Source organism: Cynoglossus semilaevis, chromosome 6 (assembly GCF_000523025.1).
Source record: "Cynoglossus semilaevis isolate Cse_v1.0 chromosome 6, Cse_v1.0, whole genome shotgun sequence".
NCBI classification, from domain to species: Eukaryota; Metazoa; Chordata; class Actinopteri; order Pleuronectiformes; family Cynoglossidae; genus Cynoglossus; species Cynoglossus semilaevis.
The window spans coordinates 6,799,046-6,826,090 of record NC_024312.1 but is presented as its reverse complement, the minus strand read 5'-3'; the positions used below and the strand labels follow the sequence as shown (position 1 = coordinate 6,826,090).

General features: G+C 40.3%; 3 protein-coding genes across 6 annotated transcripts; all 3 read left to right on the top strand.

Annotated features, from left to right (window-relative positions):
- The first annotated feature begins 118 nt into the window (after window positions 1-118).
- adpgk (ADP-dependent glucokinase) lies at window positions 119-6,411 on the top strand. 4 transcript variants are annotated; one of them, XM_025056106.1, is made up of 8 exons: window positions 119-661; window positions 1,323-1,575; window positions 2,082-2,307; window positions 2,383-2,445; window positions 3,148-3,268; window positions 3,365-3,561; window positions 3,952-4,050; window positions 4,152-6,411. In XM_025056106.1, exons 2-8 carry the CDS (start codon window positions 1,349-1,351, stop codon window positions 4,713-4,715), a joined length of 1,497 nt encoding a protein of 498 aa, XP_024911874.1. In that variant the 5' UTR covers window positions 119-661; window positions 1,323-1,348; the 3' UTR covers window positions 4,716-6,411. The 4 variants fall into 4 exon arrangements, with proteins under 4 accessions (XP_024911874.1, XP_016888840.1, XP_008309855.1 ...); XM_017033351.2 differs by having other exon boundaries at window positions 119-676; window positions 1,332-1,575; XM_008311633.3 differs by having other exon boundaries at window positions 119-676; window positions 4,155-6,411.
- Window positions 6,412-6,727: 316 nt separating this feature from the next.
- On the top strand, window positions 6,728-9,504 carry ppib (peptidylprolyl isomerase B (cyclophilin B)). Its single transcript, XM_008311630.3, has 5 exons — window positions 6,728-7,005; window positions 7,789-7,902; window positions 8,164-8,257; window positions 8,398-8,582; window positions 9,137-9,504. Exons 1-5 carry the CDS (start codon window positions 6,871-6,873, stop codon window positions 9,257-9,259), a joined length of 651 nt encoding a protein of 216 aa, XP_008309852.1. The 5' UTR covers window positions 6,728-6,870; the 3' UTR covers window positions 9,260-9,504.
- Window positions 9,505-18,606: 9,102 nt separating this feature from the next.
- LOC103379916 (ornithine decarboxylase antizyme 2-like) lies at window positions 18,607-26,768 on the top strand. The gene is given in 7 exon segments (XM_008311629.3): window positions 18,607-18,838; window positions 22,942-23,008; window positions 23,010-23,090; window positions 23,754-23,872; window positions 23,874-23,921; window positions 24,451-24,536; window positions 24,621-26,768. Coding segments are annotated over 7 exon segments (642 nt in total). The 5' UTR covers window positions 18,607-18,728; the 3' UTR covers window positions 24,752-26,768.
- The last annotated feature ends 277 nt before the right edge of the window (window positions 26,769-27,045 follow it).

Below are 27,045 nucleotides of genomic sequence, written 5' to 3'. Positions count from 1 at the left end.
GAGCCAATCCCATCACTGTTTGTTGACGAATGGAGCTGCAAGTGGTGTTCCAAAGTTTAAGTTTCTAAAGGAGGTTTCGGGTTTGAAAAAAAAAAACAGACCAAAGTTTTGTGTTTGACTTGTTTTTTTACTGTTAGTATTAATAATAGAATAAATGATAGCGTTCATCCCAAGGTCCAAAAGCAGCTAAGAATTCACTTTTTTGTGATTTGGGGGAAAGTCCTACAGCATTTATGTAACATTACGTCTTACTCTACTTTGAAATTCAAATTGGTTTGAGCTTGAGGAATTGACGTACATCACCATCTGCTGGACATTCCCAGAAGTGTTAAACAACCCCACCAAAAACTTGACATCTAAATCAGCATGGTGCTTTTTTCTGCAATCCAATAAATATTTCTTTGTGGACGCGGGACAAAGAGGCACAGAAGTGAGAAATATTTTTATTGAAATTAGAAGAACAAAATGATCCGCGCTTGCGCAGCGCAGTCGGCGGAAGTCTGCGTGTGCGTGAGAGATAATCTCACTGATCCTTGAATGACTTGCACACAGACTCCAAGTTGTCAGTACATCTGCCAGCACTGACAGCGCTCAGCAACCGTCATGTTCTGTCAGTGAAACCGCAGGAATTGCACTCCTCTTCTGCTTCTTGGAATCTCAGGTCTGCACCTTGTCGGTACGTGTTGTCCTTAGCCAACTATCGTGCTACTTCTCTTCTAACAACCGCTGTGTAATTGAACGTACTGTCATGCACTCAAAAGTGTTTCTAATTTGTACGCGGGTTTAAATAAGCATCCAAACTTCTGCCAGCTGAAGCTATTGTCAGATTAGCCCCAATTAGCACTGAGATCGAATTTCATTCTGAACGCTGGCGTTAGCTTGCGAGCTAACCCTACTATGTCCACGTTAGCAGGAACTTGCAGCCCCCTGAGGCGCAGACACACGACCGTTTTGAATCAACTTCCCTGTTTTTGTGCTGCACACCTTTACGTGTGCAACCCTTTTGCGTCTAAGGCTGTCCAAATGTTTTGTTTCGTACACGTTAACAGAAAAACCATTATTGAACTATCAGCATCTTTTTGTAATGATAGAAGGCAAAACCGATGTACATAGAGCAAAAGTTAAGTGTTGGATCATACGTGTTCACAAAAAGTGAACAACACAATAAAGTGTTAAATAACCCACTATATAAATTGTTTTAAGCTAACAGTTTAATAATAATAGTTAAACTATTATATAATAATAGTAATAGTTGTAAACTAAAATGTCATTGTATTTTTTCTGTTTCTACTGTTGATGCAAAAACACTTTAACTGTGCTAGGTTTTACAGGCGCCAGTTGGAGCATCATGTGGAAAACGGCTACAGCAGCCGCACTGCTGGCATTATCTGTCGGCTACTTCTACCACAGTGGGACAGACGTGCAGGAGCACATATTGCATTATGTCAATATGCCAGTTTTTCAGTTTCTATCTCCCGGTGTGGACAGCCAGACCCGTGTGGAGCAGGTGATCTCTGATGCCTGGGAAACTTTGATAACTTTACCATCTCGCCAGTGGAGCAAAGTGGCTGTGGGGTGAGTCACAGAGCTGAGCTCATGTTCACCTCCAAACTGTCGCTTATAGTTACCGTCTATTTCTGCACTGCTGTTGCTCAAACTCTAGAGCTGATAACGGAGGTGTAGAATCCCAAATTGGTTCAGTGTAAAGTGAGGGTCTCTAACTAAAAAAAAAAATTCAGTATTAAAGTGAGGGTCTCTAACTAAAAAAAAATTCAATAAAATTCAATAAATTAATAACAACAAATATTGTCATTGTTGTAACTTTATACTTATGTCTCCTAATAACAAAATAAAACAGTTAATGTTTATTACCTGTTTATGACCATATTGACATGAAAAGAATCCAATAAAACTGAGAGATTACTTTATAAGACTAACAATATAAAACTGAGAGATTACTTTATAAGACAATAATAATGTTTTATACACACATTGTGATGCTTCAGTAGACATTATATTGTCAATGTTCAAATTCTATATTCAGTCTTTTTTTTTTTCATTCTTATATTTGTTTTGTCCAGTGTAAACGCCTGCGTAGATGTGGTGGTCTCTGGAGTCGGGCTGCTGCAGGCCATGGCTGTAGACCCCGGTGTCGGCAGGGATCATGACGTTCTACACTCCAAAGAAGACTTGAAGGAAGCCTTTATTCATTACATGGGGCGCGGAGCAGCCGCCGAGCGCTTCTTCACTGATGGCGAGGTTTTTCAGAGGATCGCTCGCGCAGCAGCGGAATATCCCGGAGCCAAGGCAAAGAAATTATTATTTTTTTAATTAAAATAATTCTATATACCGTTTCTAACTGACTTTACTTTTGTCTTCCAGTTGTACGTGGGAGGAAACGCTGCTCTTATTGCCCAGAAATTTGCCTTGTATCCCAATCTTGCGGTACAGTATTGTGCTTCTACTTCTATACCAAGTACACCTCTGATCTAATGAATATTTTTAGGACTCACATATTAAGCTGGAAGCTGGCAGCATTGTAATCAGAAGATTGCAGGTTCAAATCCTTGCCCTTAACTGGAGTATTCCAGAACTGGAAAAAGAAGGATCGTGTATTTTGTATCAAATTTGAATGTCCCTGGGGCACCCACAGTACTGATACAAAGATGGTTGTGTTGTGTGTCCTACACACTGTTTGTGTGTTTACACTGTGTCTTACAAGGACTGCAGAATACTGCAGTATTGTCTGCACTGGAAATGTGTTCTGTCATGGCAGAACAAGACACGGAATACTGCAGTATTGTCTGCACTGGAATTGTGTTCTGTCATGACAGAACAAGGCGTATCAGGCATTGTATGGTGTTGGCACAGAATAATGTACAAGGCGTCGCTGAGAACACAGAATGACAACAGCATTTGACAAGTCATTTGATTGGCAGCAGTGATGCAAACAAAGCCTAGTCAACTGCTGCTCCTGCCGATCACATGACCACCACAGTTGCCCTGTTTGTTTTCATCTGCTTGATGCATTTTAATGATGTTAAACATGTTCTCACAATTTTAATTTAAAAATTAAAAAGAGATAAAGAGATGTTAAGTCAGTTGTTCAGTTCAGTTCAGTTATTGTGTGTATATGTCATTCCCCAGGTTCTGTTATGTGGACCAGTTGGTCCTAAACTTCATGAGATGCTGGACGAACAGATCGTGGTTCCTCCAGATTCACTGCAGGAGACAGACGAGTTTCACCTCATCCTGGAATATAAAGCAGGTAGAAACCAGATGACGCTGCAGCCGTTGGGTTAAATGCCACATGTATCCACATGACTGTGAAGAACTGCTTCGTTCTCTCCTCCTGTGTCTCCAGGAGAAGAGTGGGGCTCAACCCGGGCACCGCAGGCCAACCGCTTCATCTTCTCTCACGATGTCTCCAACGGGGAAATGAGCTCACTGGAGACCTTTATTGTCAGTCTGGAGGACTTCCAGCCCGACCTGGTCGTCCTGTCGGGACTCCATATGATGGAGGGTCAGGGGAGGGAGCTGTGGGAGGAGCGGCTGAAGGAGGTCAGGTGTCTTTGGCTTGAGTTGAATCTACAAAATTGGAAACTCTGCTGTAGCTTTTTGTCACTATGAACAGTGTATACAGTAGGCCTGTCAAATGAGTCCATTTTCACTTCACATGGTAACTGTCGATTAATCACAGTTTAATTGATAGATGTCAACTGTTCTAAATATGACAAAAACAGAAAGACAAGTAACAGCATGTACATGGATGTGTTTTGCACCTGTTTTATTTGTAACTAATCCAAGTACTGGAATAATTATAATCAAGAAAATAATACAAACCTTTAAATTTACCTGGATTTTAGTCGTTACTGTGCATTTTGACAGTGGATGTTCACACTGTGTTCTTTGTAGAAAATGGAGGTTTTCAACCTACGTTTTTTTTTCCAGGCTGTGTCAGCGATCGCTTACATTCGTAAGGCCGTTCCCATTCACCTGGAGCTGGCAAGCATGACTGACAAAGAGTATATGAACAGCATCATGCAGGAGGTACATGTGAAGGTCTTCCTCGATGAAACTAGGAGTGCCCGTTATTCTGTAGATTATAAATAAGTGTCTGTATTTAAGTCTTTTTTTCTGATTCCTGTTAGCAGGTTATTCCTATTGTCAGCTCCATCGGGTTGAATGAGCAGGAGCTGCTCTTCCTCTCTCAGGCCAGTGATGGACCTCATGCAGATATGGCTGCCTGGGATGGTATTCCAGACGTGGGCTGCGTCAGCGACATCCTCCACTGGATCCTGGAGCAGCACGGCCGCAGCGACCCCGCCTCTGAAGCAGACCTAACACGCATCCACTTCCACACCCTGGCCTACCACATCCTGGCTACGGTGGATGAATACTGGGGCAACCAGGCGGAGGCAGTGATGGCTGGAGCACGAGTGGCCAGTAGTCAGGCCTGTGGACTCCAGACAGTCGATGTTACCAAAGTAGAGCTTCGAGCACCGCGAGAGTTTTACAGCTCTCACTTTGAACCTCGAGAGAAGTTGGTCCTGAACCCCACCGAGCCTGTTACAGTGTGGCGACGTGGAAACGTTGTCTTCCACTTCACTCCGGTGCTGGTCTGTAAGAACCCACTTCGGACAGTTGGACTTGGGGACGCCATCTCTGCTGAAGGACTCGTTTACTCAGAGTTACTGATAGATCAGTTCTTGTGAAGTGTTTTTCGTGTCTTAAAATTGTAACTACAGGTGTCTGTGGCCTTTCAAAGAGGTCCACTTGAAGAGTTGTGTTTCTGAAATTCTTCAAACCTCCGTGTTCAGAACCGGGTCTGTGCCATCTCACTTTAAGAATGTGACCAGTGGTGATAGTTTGAATTCCTTTCTGGTAGGTCCTGGTTTCAGAAACAGAGGTAGAACTGGACCCAGGCGGTCCGTCTCTATGCACTCGGTGCAGATAAAAGCCATCTTCACCAACTCCAAAGAGTTCTCCTGGCTAACCTAACATACTCTGTCTTGCATATCTTTAATATGCTGTGCCTTGGCAAAATAACATTATTGTAAATCCTTTATTCCTGGTTTTGGGCCAAAACAACTTAAAATGTGTGCATTAAAATCATGTGAACTACACATTTACACCATAGACTCTCATCAAAATTGGAAAAGCCCACAGGTGCCAACTGTATTGATCTAGAGATGGCTAAATTGGGAACTTTTTCAGAACCTTTATTGAGAGATTTATTTACCACATCTATCCAAATATGAAGTTTCACCTTCTTTATTATGAATTTTTTATGTTTTTGCTGCTGTTTGACACTGAAATTCGAAAGGTTTGTGGGAAAAAAAAGAAAAAAACGGGAAATATTTACCAAAAATTAGCTTTTTTTTCTTATTGATTTTCTTTTATATCGTCTTATTTCCAGAACCAGCAGAGCAGCTTCAGTCTTTTATGCGTTTTTATGTGTTTCCTTATCTCTGGTCTGTAACAAGAGAACTCTTAACAGTTCCCAAACATTTGGACACAAACACATAGGCTACTAGTACTGTATTGAAAAGGCAGTGAACGTCTTACATAGTGATACACTCGGCGGGTATTTCTCATGAGCTTTCCTCAGAACACAGGAGCACTGACTTAGCCATGGCTCTCTGTTTCACCCATATACTTGACATTTATGTTACATGTTTCTACTGGTATGAAAATAGATGTGTGAAAGCTGCTGTCTTCTCTGTTTTGAATCCAAACGCTCCCACTACAAAGATAGTTCAGCGAGAACACAACCCAAAGCAGCTCTGTTTCTTGCTCTGCATTATGAATATCCAATGCAAAGACACCTTGAATTTGACAAGTCTTAATTCAAAAGGGTCTCGTTTATGTAGTTAGATTGGGCCAGTGATCAAATACTTAGTTGATCATGTGGAAGAGCAATGGTGCACAAATCCTTTTTTTTAAAAATATATGGTGTTGGTCATGTGTTTTTGGGTTGTCTGTTGTTGATTCAAAAGCTAATTTAGTAAGTACACTAAACTGTTGGTAGCTCACATCTTCTGAATGTCTTTGCCCATATGTTAGCTTTACAGTATGTAAAAACCTGCACAGTGTGTTTGCTTCCCAAGAACAGTGGCCACTAAAGGCAATAATAATAGGAATCGTTGCATCGTTGCAAACGTGTCACAGACATACTGGGCATTTAACAGATTCAGTCTTTTGCACTAGTGGGAGATGGCAGGAGTCATTGTATAGGTGAATGTAACCCACCTGACCTCCTCAACACAATCCTGTTACACATTTTTTCAGCAAGTACAATCTATTCAAGTTTTTATTTCTTTTTTTTAAATGATTTTAACATTTACTAATGGTGTGTTTCATTTACATGTACAAGTAGTTTTCCATTAAAAGGTGTATAGACAGTAAAAAGTTGGCTGTACTGTCCTACTTCTACTATTACACATGGCATAATATAGTATTGAATTAATTATTTTTCTTCAATAACATACAGTAAATTACCATAAATGTCTATTTTATATAAGTTCTATATATAATTTCTTGTTGTAGTTTAATTCATAAATCAATGCGTTCACTCATGTATATTGTCCGCGCCATGCCAAAGGGTGGGATCGCTTTGTACGCGTCCACATTTGATTGGCTGAAGCCTACTGGTACGTGAACCAATCTGTCGTCTAAACGCAATCCCGTGCTGACGTCACTGGCACTGGTCGACTTTCCAGCGGCGCTTCACCGCTGCTTGGTGTACAGAGAGGCCGATGCAGCAAGTCTCCACCCCGGACCTTCTTTCTCTCTCTCTGCTGCCACCCCTCCCTCCCGTGGCACGTATAAAGCTACCACGACTACCAAGCCGTTTTTCTCCCCTTGTTGATGATTAGACTGTGCGACAGGAGGATGAAGTTTCTCGTCGCTGTCACGGTCATTGTGGGGTCGCTGATTTTCCTCGCTTTTCCCAATGGCTCGTCCGCAGACGACAAGAAGAAAGGCCCTAAAGTGACCACCAAGGTAGGGACGCTGCGGCTGATGCTTAAATCCTAGCGCTGCACTGCAGCTAGCTGCTAACTGCCTATAAAGCCACGTCACTCTCAATGAGCGTGTAGCTGTGCAGCCCATGCTAACGGCTGGCTTCTCTGACATATGTCCTTTTATTAGGAAAATATTTAACGTTTCAATTTAGAGAGTTGTGCATGAACAGAGATACAGACTGTTTTCTTGGAAGGACGATCATTTGTTTAGCCGTGCTGGCTCCAGTCTCTTGTTCTCAGGCCTTATTTCCACCGATGTATCCATGACTTTAAATGACTCCACATCTCTGTAGTCATTTCAGTTTCTGATTTATGTATTAACTGTGGGTTTCAGCCACAATGCTACGGGTCAGCAGAGGTCAGGGTGCAGCACAGTGTTTGTCCACGTCTACATTTAACAGGAAGTTTTGAATGGACCCACGGGCGCTTTGAATGGAGGCCCAGCAGTTTCATTAACCTGGGGGCATGTAGTTTAAGCCTCTGCTCAAATTCATTACAAATGCTTGTCAGCAGCTCGTCTTATGTAAATATATGTATAGAAACAATTAAAAAAAAAAAGTGCAACTCCATAATCGACCTGGCTAATTACCCTCACTTTTGATTACCCTGAATGCAATTGTTTTCATTGTAACTTCTTCCAACTAATTTAAAGAATATGAGAAGTAAAGGCCCTAAAATATTTAAGATCAACGTGCAAATTGTGATTTTTTTGTGTTTTCCTTACAAGTCCATGAAAGTTTAAAAACTCTGCATAACTTTACAGGTCTACTTTGACATCAAAATCGGAGATGAGGACGCAGGAAGAATTGTCATCGGTGTGCTTGGGAAAACTGTTCCTAAAACAGCTGAAAACTTTGTCGCACTGGCAACAGGAGAGGTGAGGAATTTTAGAGACATCCTTTCACACAGTAGTTGCACAGTTTCATCAGTTTGGGCCTGGCTGGCTGAGTAGGAAATAAATAAACCATGGCTCAGTTGAACATGAACCTTTTTTTTCACTATCATTGAAGTTTCTCTGTACTTTACCAAACACAGACTATCATGTGACCCACGTGGGTTTTCAACTGTGACCTAACATGACCTGAATATCTCTCAAGTGTTGTTTCTTTTTTGTTTATTTTTTATTCCAATTGCACAGAAAGGGTTTGGTTACAAGGGCAGCAAATTCCACAGGGTCATCCGGGATTTCATGATCCAGGGTGGAGACTTCACCAGAGGAGATGGTACTGGAGGTAAGAACCTGACAATATCTGATACAATGGATAACAAACTCACTACATGCGTCTTTATTAAAACATGCAGTCCAACCATTTATTCATTACTAACCATCAGGTCACCAGGGTTTGATATTTTTGGGTTTTTGTTTTTGTAGGCAAAAGCATCTATGGCGACCGTTTCCCTGATGAGAACTTCAAGCTGAAGCACTACGGCGCTGGTTGGCTCAGCATGGCCAACGCTGGCAAAGACACTAATGGCTCTCAGTTCTTCATCACCACAGTTGCGACTCCATGGTTAGACGGCAAACACGTGGTCTTTGGAAAAGTACTGGAGGGAATGGTGAGTATGATGACATAGTATGATCTCTTATAGTTATATGGATTTAGCTGAAGTTGCACTCCACATACTGCACAATAATTAAAACACTGCAAATTGTAGAGTGATTGCTGAGCAATCATGTCGTAGCTGGACAAATGGCTGGACTGGGGCCTGAGCTGACTGTTGTTTTTCAGTTTTTGTTTTAAACTGTGCAGTTATAAAGAGATGCTTAATTTTTACCACTGCTCTGAACGACAAATGTATTAAACCTCATGTAGCCTTCTCCCTGCATGGTGATTCCATTTCCCCTCCTTTTTGTCTGACTCTCTGGTTGTTAGGTATGATAACATTGGATTAGGATCAAGTTAGCATCAACCAGCCCTGTGGTTTACCTGGCTGGAATAGAACCAAAAACTTCATTTCAAACTGTCTGACTGATCCGTTCTGGTTGGTCACACAAAATTGAAGTTTGTTTGGTCACACAAATTTAAGTAAAAGTGGCCAGTATTTAAACTCATCAAAACCCATTACTGAACAACCTTTACTGACATCTTTCTCTCTTTTTATTCCCCCAGGATGTTGTAAGGAAGATTGAAGGCACAAAGACAGATGCCCGTGACAAACCTCTGAAAGACGTCTCCATCCACGATTGCGGTGAAATCACTGTGGAGAAGCCATTCCCTGTGGCCAAGGAGTAGAGCGCTGCTAGGGGACTTTAACAGGACTTGGGGGAAACTCTTATTAAGGGGATAAAATATGCAGGCCACCTTGTTGAATCAGTCAATGTCCTGGAGGAGGCGCTGTGGGGGATTTCTGCACCGGTGGCTGCCATCTTAATGCACCAGAAGAGCATTCATTTTTTTAAGCAATCAGGACAACCCTCTGGGTCCATTCACCAACAAGCATTCCAAGATGCACTTAGTGTTCACTGAGGGGTTATTTTGTACAAAATGAAATCTGAAATAAAGGTTTCACATTTTGTTAAGTTTTGAGTATGTTTTCATTGTGTCTGTTGTGGTGAAATATTTTACTACTTAATACTTTTTTCCCACATGTTTTTTAATGATTTTGGAAATATTTTACTACTTAATACTTTTTTTCCTACATGTTTTTCATGTGTTTAATGATTTTGAGGAAGATTTAGCTACAATTTATTTTTAAATATGGAAATAAATAGGTTTAAAATAGCATTGCTGTGGAAAACTACTTTTTAATATGGAAATAAATAGGTTTAAAATAGTATTGCTGTGGAAAACTACCTTTTTTTAAGAGCAACAGCATTGTATTTGCAGTACACTTGTCTGGTAGATTCTGCTGTATCCACACAGGACTGCAACCCACCAGGGCACCTACAAGGTGCAGTAAGTTTGTGGTAAAGAATATTGTCATAAGAACACTAAGAAGAAAAAAAATCTGAATTTGAACAAAATGCCTCTTAATTACTTGTCCTTTACAGGAAATGTCTATAGTTAAAATTATGTTTCTTTATTATGGTAAAAGTAAAACAATTGCCGTATTAGGGTTCAATTGCAATTATTAAAGTCCCTTCAACTGTTTTGGCTCAAAGATAAAATTTGTTTTACAAAAACAAGTTACGTTTCGATACTTTTTAGTTAAACCTACAGATGGCGCCGTCGAACCAAATATCTTCGGCTCAAAGCAGCGCAGAGACTTTCTTTGTTCATTGGTTTCATGAGCGGCAGCAGTCGTTTTCAATCAGCGTACTTAACGACTCACGATCCCTGAGGCGCCACTTCACTGACTCACTTAATATAAAACTTAGAGGTGAGGTGAGGTGAGGTGAGCGTTCATGCCGTAGTTGACAATAATAAAATAAATGACAGGAAAAAAGTGAAATGTTTTCTGTCTTGTTGTCTTTTTATGATGCCTAAAATGTGTTTTTAAAATTAGTAGCTGTTTTCAGTAGCCAAAGTTGGACAACAAAATGGCCGACACTGACACAGGTATGTGCTTAACATGTCAAAATAAAAATGTGTAGCATTTGAGTTTTTTTTTTTTTAATCCACAGCACTGAGCAGGGATGCTGCAGTGACAACTGTATCATAAAAATAACTGCTAACTGTGTAAGTTATTATGTATCTGCTGCTCCTACTTTTTCATCAGTGCCGACCCATCCTTCAACTTTACATCCAGATCACTTGTATTAATCCCAATCGGTTGTCTCTATGCCACTGTGTCCCTGGAAGGTAGCACTGGGCAGTAAGTTATCTCTCACCATGTTATAAATTTCCACATGCCCTTTTTTGGAAGCAGCTGTGGAAAAGCACAGAGAACCATGGGAACAGAGCTGTGTGATGGAACGTTCAAATTCCTAACCTTGAATAATGTGCTCTGTCAACTGATCTTTAAAAACGAGTCTCCAGTTTCCACATCCTCTGTGAGGACACTGACATTCATTACTTGTCCACTAGCTTCCGGTGCTAGACCTGTGAGCTTTTATGTGTCTTCACTCTGTTAATGATCTGACAAATGAGTCAAATAAGGATCATAGTTAATTTTTTTTTTCCTGAAGAAATAGGGCTGAGGAGACAATTTAAAGTCAGGTGGGAAGTTCTTTATAAAGTGGGTTAAAAAGTGTGCAGAACATAGTTAATATAGTTATATTAACACCAACAGTGTCCAACAGTGCTAATGGAAAATTAGACAGTGGAGAAAGACAGTGTCCAGATCCTTGTAAAGGTACTTTAAAAACTGTGACCGTTCACTGCTCTGGTGGATGGAATCACACATCTTTCAGAATAAACACTTATCCATTTTTATTTATTTATTTATTTATTTTGTGGTGCAGATGTGAGTGAAGGATCCAGGTTTGATTCAACCTAGTCCTCAAATCAGTTGGTCAAAATTGGACCCAGATGATAATTTCTCATTCATTAACAAACTGAGAAAAAATCTGCTTATCAGTGCCGTGAAAACTCCCATAAATAACTAATAATATTGAGATCAATTTACATACATACACACATTTACATACCTCATCATATGAGACTGTTTGCATATGAGGATTAAACTGATCTTTCATTGTATTTTCAATTTGACTGAGGGAGAAAAAGTCTATGTCATTTCTCTTCTCTGCAGTTAACATTTAGACACAAATAGCAGATGTAAATCCGCCATCCAAAAGTTTAACTTTTTGTGACTCTATTGTTGCTTCTGCTCAATGAAATCTGCCTCAGAAAACATCGTCACTTTCTGCTAACGTCCAGTCATATAACTGAGGGAGAAAAAGTCTATGTCATTTCTCTTCTCTGCAGTTAACATTTAGACACAAATAGCAGATGTAAAAGTTCTCCAAAAGACCTTTGTTTTTCACCTTTAAAACTCCTGCTCCTGTCAATGACAGAAAAAGTAGGGCCTGTGCTCGGCTGACCTTGTTTTGCCCAAATTCACTCAGGCATTAAGTGAGTCACCAGGGAGGGAAATATGGAAAGAATTCCCTGGAGTTGGCACAGCTGGAGTCTGGGTTAAACCCTCTGTTGTTCATTTTGTCCTTGTATTTATGGAATAATGATTGTTCTGGGAAACAATGTTATTCTTCACTCGCCTGCTTTGCTGGTAGAGCTGTGATGAGGCAGACATATCTGGCATAGCTTCCTGCTGGAGGCTTTGTCAATGAGATTAGAAGAGGATCACAACACGGGACGTGGAGGTACGCTGCCACACTGAAGGTCCAAACAACCTCATCCTGTTCTCCTGTCAGTCCAGTCAAGCATTTCCCTCTTTTTCATGTTGGACCAGTTTGGCAGTTTCACCTTCTGATGGCAGCAGATACAGAGGCAGGTGTATGGACTTTGGAAGTAGTAGTACAAAGTAGAATTAATGAGGATTTGGATTCTTCTGAGCTTAAAGTCTTTGACCTACAAATACGTAAACATGCAATGTGTGCAGGAATGTTTCATCAAAAAGGAATTATTGTAATATATAATTAACATGTTACACTTCATATCGCCCCATTACCAACAGAGCTGTGCCCCCTCTAACTCAGCCTAAAACTAGTAGGTAAAATACTTTGGCATTGAGTACACAAACTTTAAAAAGTTGTAAAAATAGTACAGAGGTATCCGGTATGTTGGGAGATTAGTCGTCTCGAACAGTGGAAAACAGCCTGTGTGCAGTCGGTGGTCGACTGAAGCTCAGTAAAAAAAAAAAAAATTCTGCTGATCATATGTTTGATGGTTGAGACTCAGCTGCTTTTGTCCACGCGTTAAAGTCTCCTCGGGCAAATTCTTAAAACGCCTCATAAGTTTGCAGTTTCTAAGCTGAGCCCGGCGGTAACGCAGCTCCCTGCATCATATGTGCCATCGCTCAGTGAAGAGAATAAAAGTCTCTGTGGTGAGACGACAATACAGGTCCTTGTATCTGTTTACCCAACACTTTGATGAATACCAGAGGCTTTTATTTGAAGTACACTTGTGTTGACAGCAGCTTTTTTTTTCCACACAAGAGTCAACGTTTGACATAAGACAATGATGGTAATAGATCAGTTACAACTGTGTTGAAACACAGTAGGAAGAGCAGGAAAATGCCTGGTGGCCAGAGATTAGCGGGAACACTGACCATGACTCAGTCCACGCTAATGAAATCTTCACCAGGAACACTCTGTGATCAGGGAAACCAAATATTTTGAGAGTGAATTAAGGAAAGGAAAGGAAAGTGAACGACTTGTCATTGTGACACAGCACACCACTGCATTTTCATACGTTTGCTTTATCATCCATTTTTCTCTAAATGGGATTATAATTTAATAAATGTTCAACATGTTTATTTAATCAAACAGTACATCAAACTAAATCTAAATTCTGATATTGTTGTAAAACTACACTTCCACATCCTGATGGCTACAGCTCAAGTTCAAAAAAAGTTCATTGAACTTGTTACATTTTTGAATGACTCTATGTATAAGCACATAGCCCACATTTTCTTTTATAACCATCTAAAAGCTATCATAAATTACAGTTAAATGTCATTTCCCATCCAGGTGGATTAATACGTGGTTGACAGGACAGGAAGAGGAAGTTTAGACCCTAGAAATTGACAGAAAAAGAGCAAAGAAAGTACAAAATAACAGCAGCTCAAGTGCGCCTGCAAAGATAAGGAAACACAAACACGCAGCACGGAAACAGTCCAACAACAGGAGTATTAATAAACATTATGAGCAGCAGCGTGGGAAAGGTCAGCGTGGGAACTGGGCCGCGTTTCTTGTCAGTGACTTTTAAAAAGCTGGGCTTTGACTTCTGTGCAGGAGTTTTGGGCTCCCACCCAGAACTAAGACCAAGCTGTGGTGTCACGTCCATTTCTTCATTGTTCCCTAGTTTCCTCCTCAGTTTCTTTTCCTCTCGCCGCAGCTCTCAGACTGTGTCATGTTGTTCAATGGAGGGAGCCGTCTTCAGGACTGGCCCGTTGATGTGGTGACACATTGTTCGCCACGATCTCTTGCCCTTCCTCCATATTTACTGCTTGCTCACAACTCTTGACAGGAAGACGGTACGACGAGCCCTGTGCGAGTGTGTGCTAATTTAGGTCGCCTCTGTTGTGTCTCCATTGTTTTAGTTGGGTATTACGTGAAAGTGTAAGTCTCCTCTGGAGATTCTTCAGAACTCAAGAGACAAGATGTGGACAGCATTCACATGGAAACTTTTCCCTCAGTCTGTTTCTTCCTGTTTTACTGTAAAAAAAAATGAGGCCAAAAAATGTCCAAAAAAAATTACTGTAAAAAAAAATGAGGCCAAAAATGTCCAAAAAAACTCTATCACAGCTGACCTTTGATTCTAACTTGGCCCAGATGAGCCCTGACCTTTGCTGTAGAGTTTTTAATGAAATTCATTGCCTTCAAATAACAACCTGGGAAAAACAAAGTGAATAAAAAGAAGATAACTATTGGAAATCTTTAAATAGAAATTTACAGACAGTCACTGAACCTTTAGCTCTTCCTAACCATATGTTCTCCGTCTGCTCGGCAAGTTGACATGTTTTAAATGAAATAGTAGTTAATAAGTAAAGCCACAGCATGTTCTGTGCAGACCAGGTGGCCCGTGTGCTCTGTATGTTCAGTGCAGCGTGATGGGCTAATTGAAGTCCCTTCCTCCCAGAGTGGATGCATATTTCTGTGGACATGATAAAACCATAAAACCGAGGTATGGGGACCGTTAAGTGCTCAGCCTCATGCAATAAAAGCTGCTGCATTCCCGCCTGCCTCACGTAGCCGGGTGTTCGCAGTGTGCAGTGGTCGGTCCTGACTCCCTGAGTCTAAAATATGAATCTAGCTGTAGATTATACACAGGTGTGTCAGGTGTAGAGTTTTGAGATATTTGACATGTATTTGTGTCTAATGGAATAGAAAAGTAGTTTTTATTCTGAAGGTTAATATTGAAACACGACTCCAGGTGAAGGTGAAGGTCTGGGTTTGGTCGATGGTGGATCCAACTAGAAGGTGTTAAGTAATAAATACAAATTTAGAAAAAGCATCTTAAGCCAACATATATGTTCTTCCCACATACAATCCTGCAGCTTGGTACCACAGTGATGTTCCTGCAGTCTCTAAATCAGATCCACTGCTCCGCCCGTCCTGCCGTCACCAACGTACTTCCACTGCACTGTATTACACAGAGACAATCAGCTTAGCAAGGTGCTGAGTGTGACTGTGGGGAGAAAATAGCACACAGTGAGACTTGGGTTTATCACATGAAAGGCTGAGAAGACCAAGGTGATGTGAGAACAAATGGATCAGAACTGTGGAAAGACTAAACAGATCTTTTTCTTGACCAATGTGCCATGTGATATTTCCACAAATAAAATCATATAATTTTCTTGAGGATCAGGTGTTGTAACCTAATTCTCATTGAAGAATTTCTGACTAATTCTGAGAATAGAACTAAAGACTAATAATGACTTTTTTTTACACATTTAGATTACAGTGGTTTAAGTTTGATTAAAATCATCATAAAGAATGACACATGTAAGGACGTCAGGTGCTGGCTCTGTAGATCTATGGTCAAAACATGTGATTGCTTTCAGGGCAGGTAAACAAACTAAGGAACTGCAGAACTAAATAGACATTTGATTGGGTTGTAATTATTTCAACCCTCTAAAACAAGCAAAAACTAAAAACACTATTTTTCTTGAAGTATTGAGCCTTCCCTAATCATCACCTAAATAACAAAAGGGAAACTCTACTTCCTGTGGGCTCTGCTGAAGGCCTCGCCTTCATTAAGTGCTGTTGTTATTCAGAGGACAGAGAGAACATGGCTCTGAGGCATCACATAATTAATGTGAAGATAATTGTGATAAATTACAATTTATTTATTTTTGCCTGTCCCTGATTTTGATTTGCCCTTGATGAGCTCGACCTCATAGAAAATGTGAGAGGCCGAAGCTGATTTAGAATATTTCTGCATGGATTAGGTGCATGTAGAGGTAGACACAGTGTCCCAACACAAAATGAGACACATTGGCGTGTTTCATTTCATTTCCTTTCTCGTGCTTCATAACAAAGACTGTTTAGTTACAAGCTTGAAACCTGACACAGGTATATTTAAAAGTCAGCGTCCCAGTTCTGCTGTATCCCTTCCTGTGTTACCCTACAATAGATGTCAGCACAATAGAAAGGACACTGACAAAGTACACAGGGAAACGTGAGCATTTTATTTTTCAGTGAGGTGAGGTGTGTTTCATCAACACAGCTGTACACGTGCAGTCTGTGCTGTGAGAGGAGTCCCCTGAGATGCGTGAATTCCAAGCACAGACTACGGACAAAACAATACGACTGCTACTGCTGCTAATGCTAAATCTGGTTTAAATGATGCTGCTGTCCCTTTTGCTACCGCTAATACTACTGTTACGACTGCTTTGACTTCTGCTACTGCTGCAACTCTGCCTATGATAACAGTTACTGTTACTTCGATTACTATAATGGCCACTGCTACTGCTATAACTACAATAACCGGCATTACTCCTTCTCCTGAGGTTACTGCTACATGACCGTTGATAGTGTTAGTACAACTACTACTACTATAATTGGTATAACTCTTCCTACTGCTAATACTACTGTTGCTACTGCTATAATTACCAACCTTTCTGCCGCCAATGCTGCCAATGCACCGCTTTACCAACCTTTCTGCCGCCAATGCTGCTAATGCACCACTAACGGTACAACTTTAACTACTCTTCATACTTTTACTACTACAGTGAGTATTAAAATTTTGTCTACCAAAACGGCTATAATTACCAACCTTTCTGCCGCCAGTATTAAAATTCTGTCTACCAAAACTGTTCTTACAACTACTACCATTGTACCTGTAGTAAGTGGTATTACTCTTTCTGCTAATGCTGCTGCTACTTCTGTATCTACGAACCCTACTGGCAGTAGGTAGAGGGAGAAGATGTCTTTTCTACAGCCACACCTTTCTTCACTCTTTACCCTCTGTGAATATTTTATCTTCAAAGCTGGGATAGAGTGTCCATTGTTCACACGATCTGCCTTCTGTTTTTTCAGCGCGAGGAGTGAAATACCAGGTCATTGGTATCGAAACAGCAGCGTTAAGGCAGGTTGAAACAAGAGAGGCATTTTGTTTTTCAGCCAGCATCCCATGTGCAGGACTGTGATGCTGCGCTAGAGTTCATGACAGGCACAGCTGAGGGACAACTCGTACTGTTCAGTGTTCACCTGAGATTCACACATGGGCTCAGATTGCTTTTTGTCTGTTGCTGCAGCCTAACACCTGCTGCAAACAGTCGAACAAACGGACAGGGATTTGTAGAAAATCATTCTGTGGTGTTTAGCTGAAAACGTCCCATACTGAGGATTTATTTGAACTGCTATTTACTAATACAGATTTGAAGCGTTGAAAGATATGATAAGATAATTTGGCTAAATATAAAACTTATTATAAACCATGCTTCTACTTTCTACTTTATTTCTGTGATCTGTTAGCCTATAATTGTGTAACATAAGACACATTTTTTCAAAATCTAATTTTCATTTAAACATTTTAAGCTTGACTCTTGTTATCTCATACAGGTTCACATTTTATGGGGAACTCAAGGTTCACATTTCATTTATAGAGCACCCATATCTGCAGTGGACCTGTTATTGTTACATCATCAAGATGACAGTTGGCAGATGGCACTGACTGCCATGTCCCTCGCTCACCCAGGCAAGCTGACCACTAACAGTAATGCTATTGTGTGCCAAGATCAAGTAGCTGTCCTGGTGTCTTGTTTCTAATCTCTTTCCACTCCTTCTTACATAACTATTTCTATGTTCAGAGTCACACTAGGTCTGGGTCACAGGGTTACCACAGCAGGGAAAGTTCATGACTGTTAGAGACAGAAGAGAAACGTACCTGGAGGTTCCTTATTTTTAAGTGATTTTTTTTTTTTTTTACCAGTACACTAGTGGCTCGCATTTACACAAAAGGCTTAGTAGGTGACAGTAATGCAACGGAATAGATACATTGCTGTTAAAAACCAAAGAAGAAGAAGTAAAGTAGGCACGTTAAACACGGTTAGCTTAGCTTATGTTTTAGGTCATACATTTTAAACTGAATTTCTAGTGAATTTAATCTAAATATAAAACGGTGTATTTTCAGTTTTGGTTGTTCATGTTTTAATTTTTGACAACATTTCAAACTTTATGACGTGAACAGCTCCTTACAACAGTGGGGCTTGCATTAATGTCTATGTACAAAAAATAAACATATTTAAAACCAAGTTTTAAACGTTTTTTAAGTTTTCTTAAATGTTTATTTATGGTAAAAATGTGCTCAACTCATTGATTAGGGCATTGCAATTGTGTTAATAGCACCACCTTCAGGAGACATAGGGGACAAGAATAACTAACTCATATGACTATTTTAAATAATGTTCTTTAACTGTTAGTAATGTCTATGATATAATCATTGTATTTAAACTTTAAGCGATAAATTTACACAGCACCTAGTCCATGTATTGTTTAAATAAAACAAAACTCCCTTGTGAACGTGTTTGACGTCATTACCCATGATGCCCAGCTGTGGCTATAAATACGCTGTCTTGCGGATAGCAACATTACTGTTGAGTGTGTTTGTGTATCCTGCACGTACCGGTGGGACGTAGAGAACCTGCAACGAATAAATCCCGACCAGGATTTTGGTTCTTGTCTAGTCACGAATGGTGAACTTGTCTGTGGAGTTTCTGTTAAATAGTAGTTGTTTTGGCTGTAAAAAACCGCACAAAGAGCCTTGTATCCTCGAAGCTATCATGCTGAACACCGAGGAAAGGTAGGAGCTGAAATTCTTCTCGAGACAACAGCAGATGTTTTTTTGTTGTTGTTGTCATTCAGGTGACATTGTTTTGTTTGGGGGGTTTTTTGTTTGTTTTTGTTTTTTTTACTACTGCAGTTTGGTTTCAGGTAAGTCCTGAAACTCTTAAGCTAGAGTTTTAGGAAGTTTATATTTGTAGGAAGTAACAAAGGCGCATATGAACAACTGCACGAAGAGAGGGTAAGAAAAAATAAGGCATAAAAACCTTGACATTCAATAACGTCGTTCCGTAACGACGGATGACGGAATACAACTCCACTTTACTCTACGTCTACAAAAATGCTTTATAGATTAAGAATCAACTCCATGCACCTAAAACACTTCCAGACATGTGATACTTAGTTATTTCAAAACAGTAAAACTACGGAACTGCCCAAATATCCAATAATGCATTGTATAAGAGCTGCGGTCCAACGGTTGACACAGTGTACAGACGGTGACAGTATGGGGTTAATTCAATATAAAGGTGTATCACGTATTTTACACAAAGCTGAACTACATCACATGCAAGTTTGAGAGTATGCAAATACTTGGCAAAATTTCATTTAAAAGGACATTGAAGCGCCCTTATATATATTTTTTCTCTTTTTTATTACCAACTTACCAACAAATAAAGATATTTATCAACACAATTCATGGAACTATTGGGGGAAAAACAACCAAAAATGCACCCAGCGCACAGGGGAGTCAACTTCATTTTAACCAAAGAGAACAGCAGCAGCAGCATCATTGGCACCGTCAGTTGATTGCACAAAGCAATACACAATGAATACACTGCTACACATACAAAGAAATATGTCATTTGTCACCAGCATTGTAGCTGAACAGGCGGGACTTTGTTTGCCTATTGTTGTAACCCTGTCAGTTGAAGGCATCCACTGTCCCACATTATTCTGGTTACATAACCTGCTACTGTACCGGTCCACTTATCAAGCCTGGATGGAACTTGTTTGTGTTTGAGTGTGTTTGCCTGCATGTGTCTAGACAAACATAGGGAGGTGTCACACATATCTACGCTTTCTAAAGAGCTGGGACATAGTAGCTGAGTGCCTGTTAAAGAGGTGTGATGGTATGGCAAGATAAAAACAAAACAAAAACAATACTGTAGCTGTGTCACTTGTGGAAGGAGCAATGCAAATCCATGTCACTTAGACTAAAGTATCCTTTATTTACATGAGTTTGAATGTGTTGTTGTTGTTGCAGCAGCAGCGGCTAAGACGGTAGACCATTTTTCTGATGGTTTTTTTTTTAATTAAAAGACTTAGGCATTGAAGGTGTGCAAAACTTATAATATAATTTTATAATTTATAATCTTATAATTTTAGGGGCATTCAATAAACCCCAGACAATTGTTTTACTTAAAGCGGTTGGGGATGTCTGGCTGTCTTGTTTCAATTCCATATTCATTTTCTAGAACACTGCTCTGCTGCTCCGAAATAGTTTGACACTCGTTTTGTTGTCTTCAGTTTGTTGGATCAGTTGTCCAGGGGTCAGGGACAGGGATTTGTCCATCCGCACTCAGGTTTCAGAGCACGTGCGCCTTTCCTGTTTCTGTCTAGGCATCTTTTCCAACATGCTGCGCTGCCAAACTTCCAGGGGTCGGAAGGGGAAAGAAGACTCTCGTGTTTATGTTCCTACAAGCAGCTACGTGATGTTTGTCTCCAGTGTTTTCCGTTCTTAGTTGTTTGGACAGTATGCAGTCTTCTATGAAATCATAATAGATAACAATGGTAGATGTCTTTTTAGGGTGTGTTTTTGTATTTTTGGCAACAATGTTTTTCCTGGGCTGTTCTCCAAGTGAAGCCGTTGACCAACATGGACTTTCACCTGAATCTCTTGTCGTAACTCCCAGTTCAGGAAGACCAGACAGTGGGAGCATTTATCCTCCGATAATTGAATAAAGACACATGCACATGTACGCCTGTTTCCAGCCAGCTCACACAATGATGCACTAAACCCTCTCCATTAAGACTAGCCGAGGCTCGTGAATCTTCCTGAACTCTTGTGCCGTCTTTAAAAGCAAAACACATAACCTATATTCTTATTTTAGGGTGACCTATAGAGTTGGCTAAAAGTTGCAGCACTCCAGCTGGAGTGGCATCATGGGACAGGAGCGGTGGAGGGGAGGTTTGCTTGGACAGTGACTTAAATGTCAGAGGACCAGAGTGTTGCCTTTCAAAACAAGCTGGCATTCACATCAAGGACAGGCTCTTCTGTCTGTCTCTGAAAGAGAAGAAGCAGACCTCCACACTTAAAACCAGTCCTTGCTGTTCAGTTGCTTTCTGTGTTGTTTTTGTTTTTTAGCTCTGGAATCTGCCACATGCAATCATCTCAAACATGAAGCCAATAGTTTAAAGCTTGATAATCTCTAAAGTAATGATCTCTGTCCCATAGCAAAGGAAGTAATAGGATGGGATGGCAAAATAACAGAACACTAATTTTGTTTATGTTATGGCATGCAGACAAGGTTGTTAGACCAGTCTACATACCCTGTGGTGACCCAGACACACCTCCAGAAACTCTTATCTTGATCTGTTGTCACTGTTGTTCCATGTTGCATGGCTCTAAATATGGAATTGTTTGCACACAAACCTTTAGCTGCCTTCCTTACAGGCCTCGCCATGTCGTTTGACAGGTTTTGCTCAAAATGTATAGGGCTAAATGCTAAAGAACAGAGTAGCTTGAAAATTATTCCAGGTTAGCCAGGTCAAAAACAGGTAGGTTAAAATTGTCCTGAAGAGAGGTACTCTATCTCTACAGAGATGAAAGTGCTGCTGGAGAGGTACTCTATCTCTACAGAGATGATGGTGCTGCTGCTTCTTCTTTGAAAGAATTGATCGGCGTATTATACAAATGCTCAAGCTTTGATCCAGCAGTCTGTGGCGGCCTGGACGGGAGCTGTAACTCAAAACGCCCAAGATGCATGTTTCCAAAAGCCTTCCAAGCTATTTGCAGAGGTGTTTACAGATCATGTGCTTGTTGATGACCCACATCTCCAACCAATCCTCCTGTTCAACCATACAGTTACAAATCATGGGCTTTAAATTTGTGGGGCTCTTTAACTGGGGATTACTATTATTTTGCAAGTGATTTATGAGCAAAGTCAGAGTTAATACATTATGATACAGAATGAATTGTATCCATTAATTCCACATAGACATTAAAGTAATTAAGATTAAGATTTTGAGTTAATTTTGGCTTTGTGTGTTTTGCTTTTGTATAAGAATTTGAATGTTTAAGAGTTTGAATTTTCCTCAGACATTGAGACTGAATTGCGCTGCACAGTGGGGCAGAAACAGTTTGTTTGGAACAGTACTAAGCATGTGTTCCGTTTAACGCCTCTGCCTTCATCTGCTGAACAGTAGAAGTGTGGTGTGTTGCCTTGGTGCTCCCTGTAGGAGCAATGTTTTTAATGAAGTCTTTGTGGAGCAGTGGCTAAATGAGGCAACAGGACATCAGTGTTTTCATCAGGATAAAAATCTTATTTTTATGTCAAAGTTAATTTCGGTCTCCTGCTGGTGGCATGTGTGTCGTGCAGTAGCTGCAGTTTCCTCTTCGATCTTGAACAGGATGAAGCAGAAGATAAGAAGACTCGTGCATTTTTGTTGACCCCCTTGTTGTCCTCTTATTGAAATAATAATAATTTATTTATATGTATGATGTAGATTGAATGGTTTTACTGAACCAACGGACATCTTAACATCTCCACTGTTTGAGCTCCCCTGAGGGTATCATGTGCTGTGAGGCTGCAGGAGGAGCAGCTCCTGCAGTTTGTTTTGTCTTGTTTTTCCAGGTGGACAGCATAATATGCTTCAGTGACATACTGTATGTCTGGAGACAGTAAATCAATTGGATTCACAAAGCAGCAACATGCTGAGCAGCATTTGAGGCACCTTCAGTTTTCATGACTGATTAGAGTTTAAAATGATTAATATCTGTTTGAGAAATGTTGTCAGTTTGACTTCCTTCTCTTCTTTGTGGCAGTTTATGACAGAACCGTATGTTTCTCAGATGGTGTGTTTCTCAGACACCAACCGACTCCTTCCTCTTTCTCCCCTCAGCTCCTGGTTAGCCGGCTCTCGACTGCCATGCTCTAACCCTCGGGCTCCAGGGCCTCTGTGGTGTTCCTGATGCCCCTCACCCACAACTGAAGATCCCGAGTGGGCGAGGGACTGTCAGGGATCACTCTTTCGTCGTGCTACTACACAAGGTAACTCATGAGGACTAGGTCATCGTTTTGTTTTGTGTTCATTTTTAAATTTTTAACTGAGTTAAATTAGTGGTGTTTTTGATTTAGTGTTGCCAAATTGTTATCAAAAGCTCCATATGTATACTTTTTACTGGATCTTTTGAAAAAATAAAAATGAGTTTAATGAGTTTAAATGAGACAAACTGTATTTATAGTATTACTACCTTTATAATAGCAGTGCTTTGTCAGGCTGCTGTAAATTCAAGAACTAAAAACTGACGGAACTTGGCTCGATTGTGCAGCAACGTGTCCTGCTATGTGAACACAGTAGCCACAACCATCGCAAATCTAGTTGGATCACATTGGCATACATTAATAGCCTCCATTATTTCCCTTGATCATCTGACAGACAGTTGGAGACGTTCATTTCAAATATCAAACAAATTGCAGATGCAGGACCTTCTGTAGCAGTGAAAGGATGTGTGTTCTAAACATGAACACAATGTGTCTCTCTGCTGTCACATGCTGCACAGCCACACGCCTCATAAAATACTCTATCTGAGAAAGAATCACTCAGTGGGATTACAATAAGCAGAAGTGTTCAACCAGATCAGAGCAGATCAGTCGTTGATGCAGCGCAGAGTCGATAATAAACCAATCAATCACCTCTTTGTGTGTATCCAGGATGAAAGGTTAACAGTGACGCAGGACTCTGCAGCCAGTGGGAACACCTCTCTTCTGCACTTTCACTATCAGCTGACTGAGCGCCGCTCGGCCTCCTGGGATACAGCTTTATCAGGGGACATTTCTGGAGTTTCCTGCTGGAGTTCTCGTTGAAGGGAGCAAAGAAGGGTGAGGGGCTTGTTAAAAAAAAAAAAAAAAATCTCGAAAAAATGTCTACCTATGTTGACCCCTAGCTTTGAATGACCAGTGTGTGGGAACTGAAAACAACCAAAATGGTCCAAATGCTGAATAAACTAAATTATACACGGAGGAAATTCTCTTTTATCTCTCGACGTCTGTAATACATTATTGAAATCCTTTAAAAATAGTCTCCAAGCACAGTCTCACCTTATGATAGGAGACTGCTGTATTATCATGTTTTCAATGTTAACACTGTGCCTTTAACTATGGCAGCTGTTCATGGGTTTCATTAGTTGCTGGCTGCCTTTGTGTGTGGCTGCGATCAATGCCAGGACAGAGTAACCTTGTCTGTCGTGATCGCAGAACCAGTCTGATGAGCAGCCCGCGGCACCGCCGTCACTGGATTATGTAAAATTTCAGCGCTTCTGTAAAAAGGAGTGAGACATTATGTGCGTCACCGTACAGTGCTTTCTTTTCCCTGATTCACCGAGTGACTCTGTGCTGGTGTCGTCCTCAGGCTGACTGCTCTGCTGGAGTTTGCAGAAGAGAAGCTCAAAGTTAACCAGGTCTTTTTGTGGTTCCAGAAAAACAGAGAGGATCGAAGTAAGAGCTGCTTTTCATATTATTATTATTGTTGTTCGTCCACTTTTTCTCTTTAGCTGATCTCTGCCCTGTCTCCTCCACCAGTGTCCATCATCAGGACCTTCCACTACATGGGCTTTGAGATGGTGAAGCCAGGTGACCCCATGGTACCAGCCCGGCCCGATCTGGCCTTCATGGTTTACTCTCTGGACAACAGCAGCTCAGATGAGGAGTGACTCCTACATCATCCACGCCCTGACAGCCTCAACACCCTCCCCCTCTTTTCTACATACACGTTCACACTCCGGACACTTGCCCCTGCACCACCGCACCTCACCACCAAAATATCTCAAAAACTGAAGGTGTCATCTTTTCTTCCTCTTTCACAAACTCGTGGTTTTCAATGAGGTTTTTTTGGGAGTGGTATCAGTTCCATGTGACACAAACACCTTTGCCCCTCCCTCCTCTGTCTCTCTTCCCCCGTGAATAACTGCTGATTGGTGATTGGAGGAGGCTGGTGGAGGTTGTCACATGCATTGTGGGATTTAATTTTTTTTTTTTTTATTGTTTGGTGTATTTTGTGACACTTTTACTTCCTCAGTTAGACAGTCAAAGTAAGCTAGTGTTTGGCATAAAACAGTCACTGTATTTCTGCTCACTGCTTCTCCCCTTTTTGTTGAAAATATAAAAACGTTGGTTTGTTTGTCTGATGTAAACCACGCAGATTGTAACATTAGGGATAAGAACTGTTTTTTTGGAGGAGTCTTGGTATAAACACTGAAAACCTTTGTTTAGGATTATTACATGGCAGTAAAGGCCTGATCTGTTACTGATAAATATTCACACTTATTCACACATTTTCCTGAAATACATCACATCATTCCAGCACATCGCTAAACTTTTACACTCATAACCATGTAGCCACGAATGGAGGAACTTTGCTTAAGTGTGTGTGTGTGGGGGGGGAGAGAGTGAAACACCTACGTAGTATTTGTGCAGTATTTTATTTCATACAAAACACATTGCAGAGTTTTTTTCCCCCCCAGATTTTAAGCTGAACAATTGTTGTTTAAAAACTCCACTTATCAATGAGTTCAACTAAAACCTACAGGATAACGTTTGATTCTAATCCAGCTTCAGCCCAACAGCATCATGGAGATGAGCATCAAATCAAAAATGAAGTTTTGTCATGAACTCCAAAAAGTGCAGTAATACTATACTATGATGCAACTCCTCCATTAGGAGCTTGGTTTCAGTCCATTGTGCTTTATCACCTGATTACTTCCTAACATAATGTAACTGGGGAAAATAACATCCTGTAGCCTCGCAGTTACAGGATCAAGCTTGTGGTCATGGGATTGATGAGGGTTTGAATTCTAATTGAGACCATTAAATAGTTTACTGAAATGATTTTCCACCTGTAACAACAGTACATTGATTTATTTATTTTTTTTTGTAAATTTGGTTGAAAATTGTGAAAATATTTGGTTATCGGTTTATCATTTTAAAAAAAAAATCTGGCTTGTGATCAGAGTTGACATTTACTACTTTGCTGTAATGTATTTTCTGAAAGTTTGATGTTTATCTCTGTGACGAGACACCAGCTGTGGGTAGAAGATACTGCAGGATCCTGCAGCTGCTTTCTGTGCCTAAAAAGAGAAACGTGCAATGTAAATTTTTTTTTTTTGCTTTTAAGTCTTATTGGAAAGAAATTAGTTCATAAGTCACTTTTCATCCCATGCAGATTCAGACTGTCCTGCGAGTGCAACCTTCAAGGTGATGAATCTTTTACAGTATGCAATTTAGAAATCTTTAGTTTATTTTCTCCTTGAAGTTTGGTGGCTGGTAGTTCACAGCAGTTAAACGCCAAAGAATTCCCTGTGTCTGCTGTGGGGTGTAAATGATATTATTTACGGACGAATCGAAATCCAGTGTGGTATGTAAAGCAATACTAACCGACATTCCCCATGCCTGTCCTGTGGTTCACGTGAGGGTGGACAGTTTATGTTGCAGTTGGAACGGGGGAGGGCCTTACTTACTTCTCTCTCAGTGCTACCGATCGATCCCTGACTGTAAGCTCTCGTAGGAAAATGTCAACATTTGATTTTACTCAGAGGTATATTTTTATGTATGTATAATGTGTAATGTAATAGCTACAGGATTTGTGTTTAGTTTTTGGTGGTTTTGGTTCCTACTGAATGACAATCCACTCTTGTATACAAACTGGGGTGAATAAAAGTTGATAACCATGTATATGGTTGTTTTGGATTAATTTTTTTAAGTAGTTTTTTTTTTTTAATGTTGTATTAAGATGGTTGTTTACAAAGTAAGGAATGTGATACAAAGAGGCTATTGTTTATATTTGGTTGGGACCATAGGTTTAATTAGTCAAACTAATTATTTGCAACTAATGTCAAACCATGCAATAAAAATCCCCTTGAAATGTCAAAAATATATAATAAATAAGTTATGTAACAAATAATTCTATTATATAAAAATGTTAATTAGATGAATCAATTAAATACAAAGA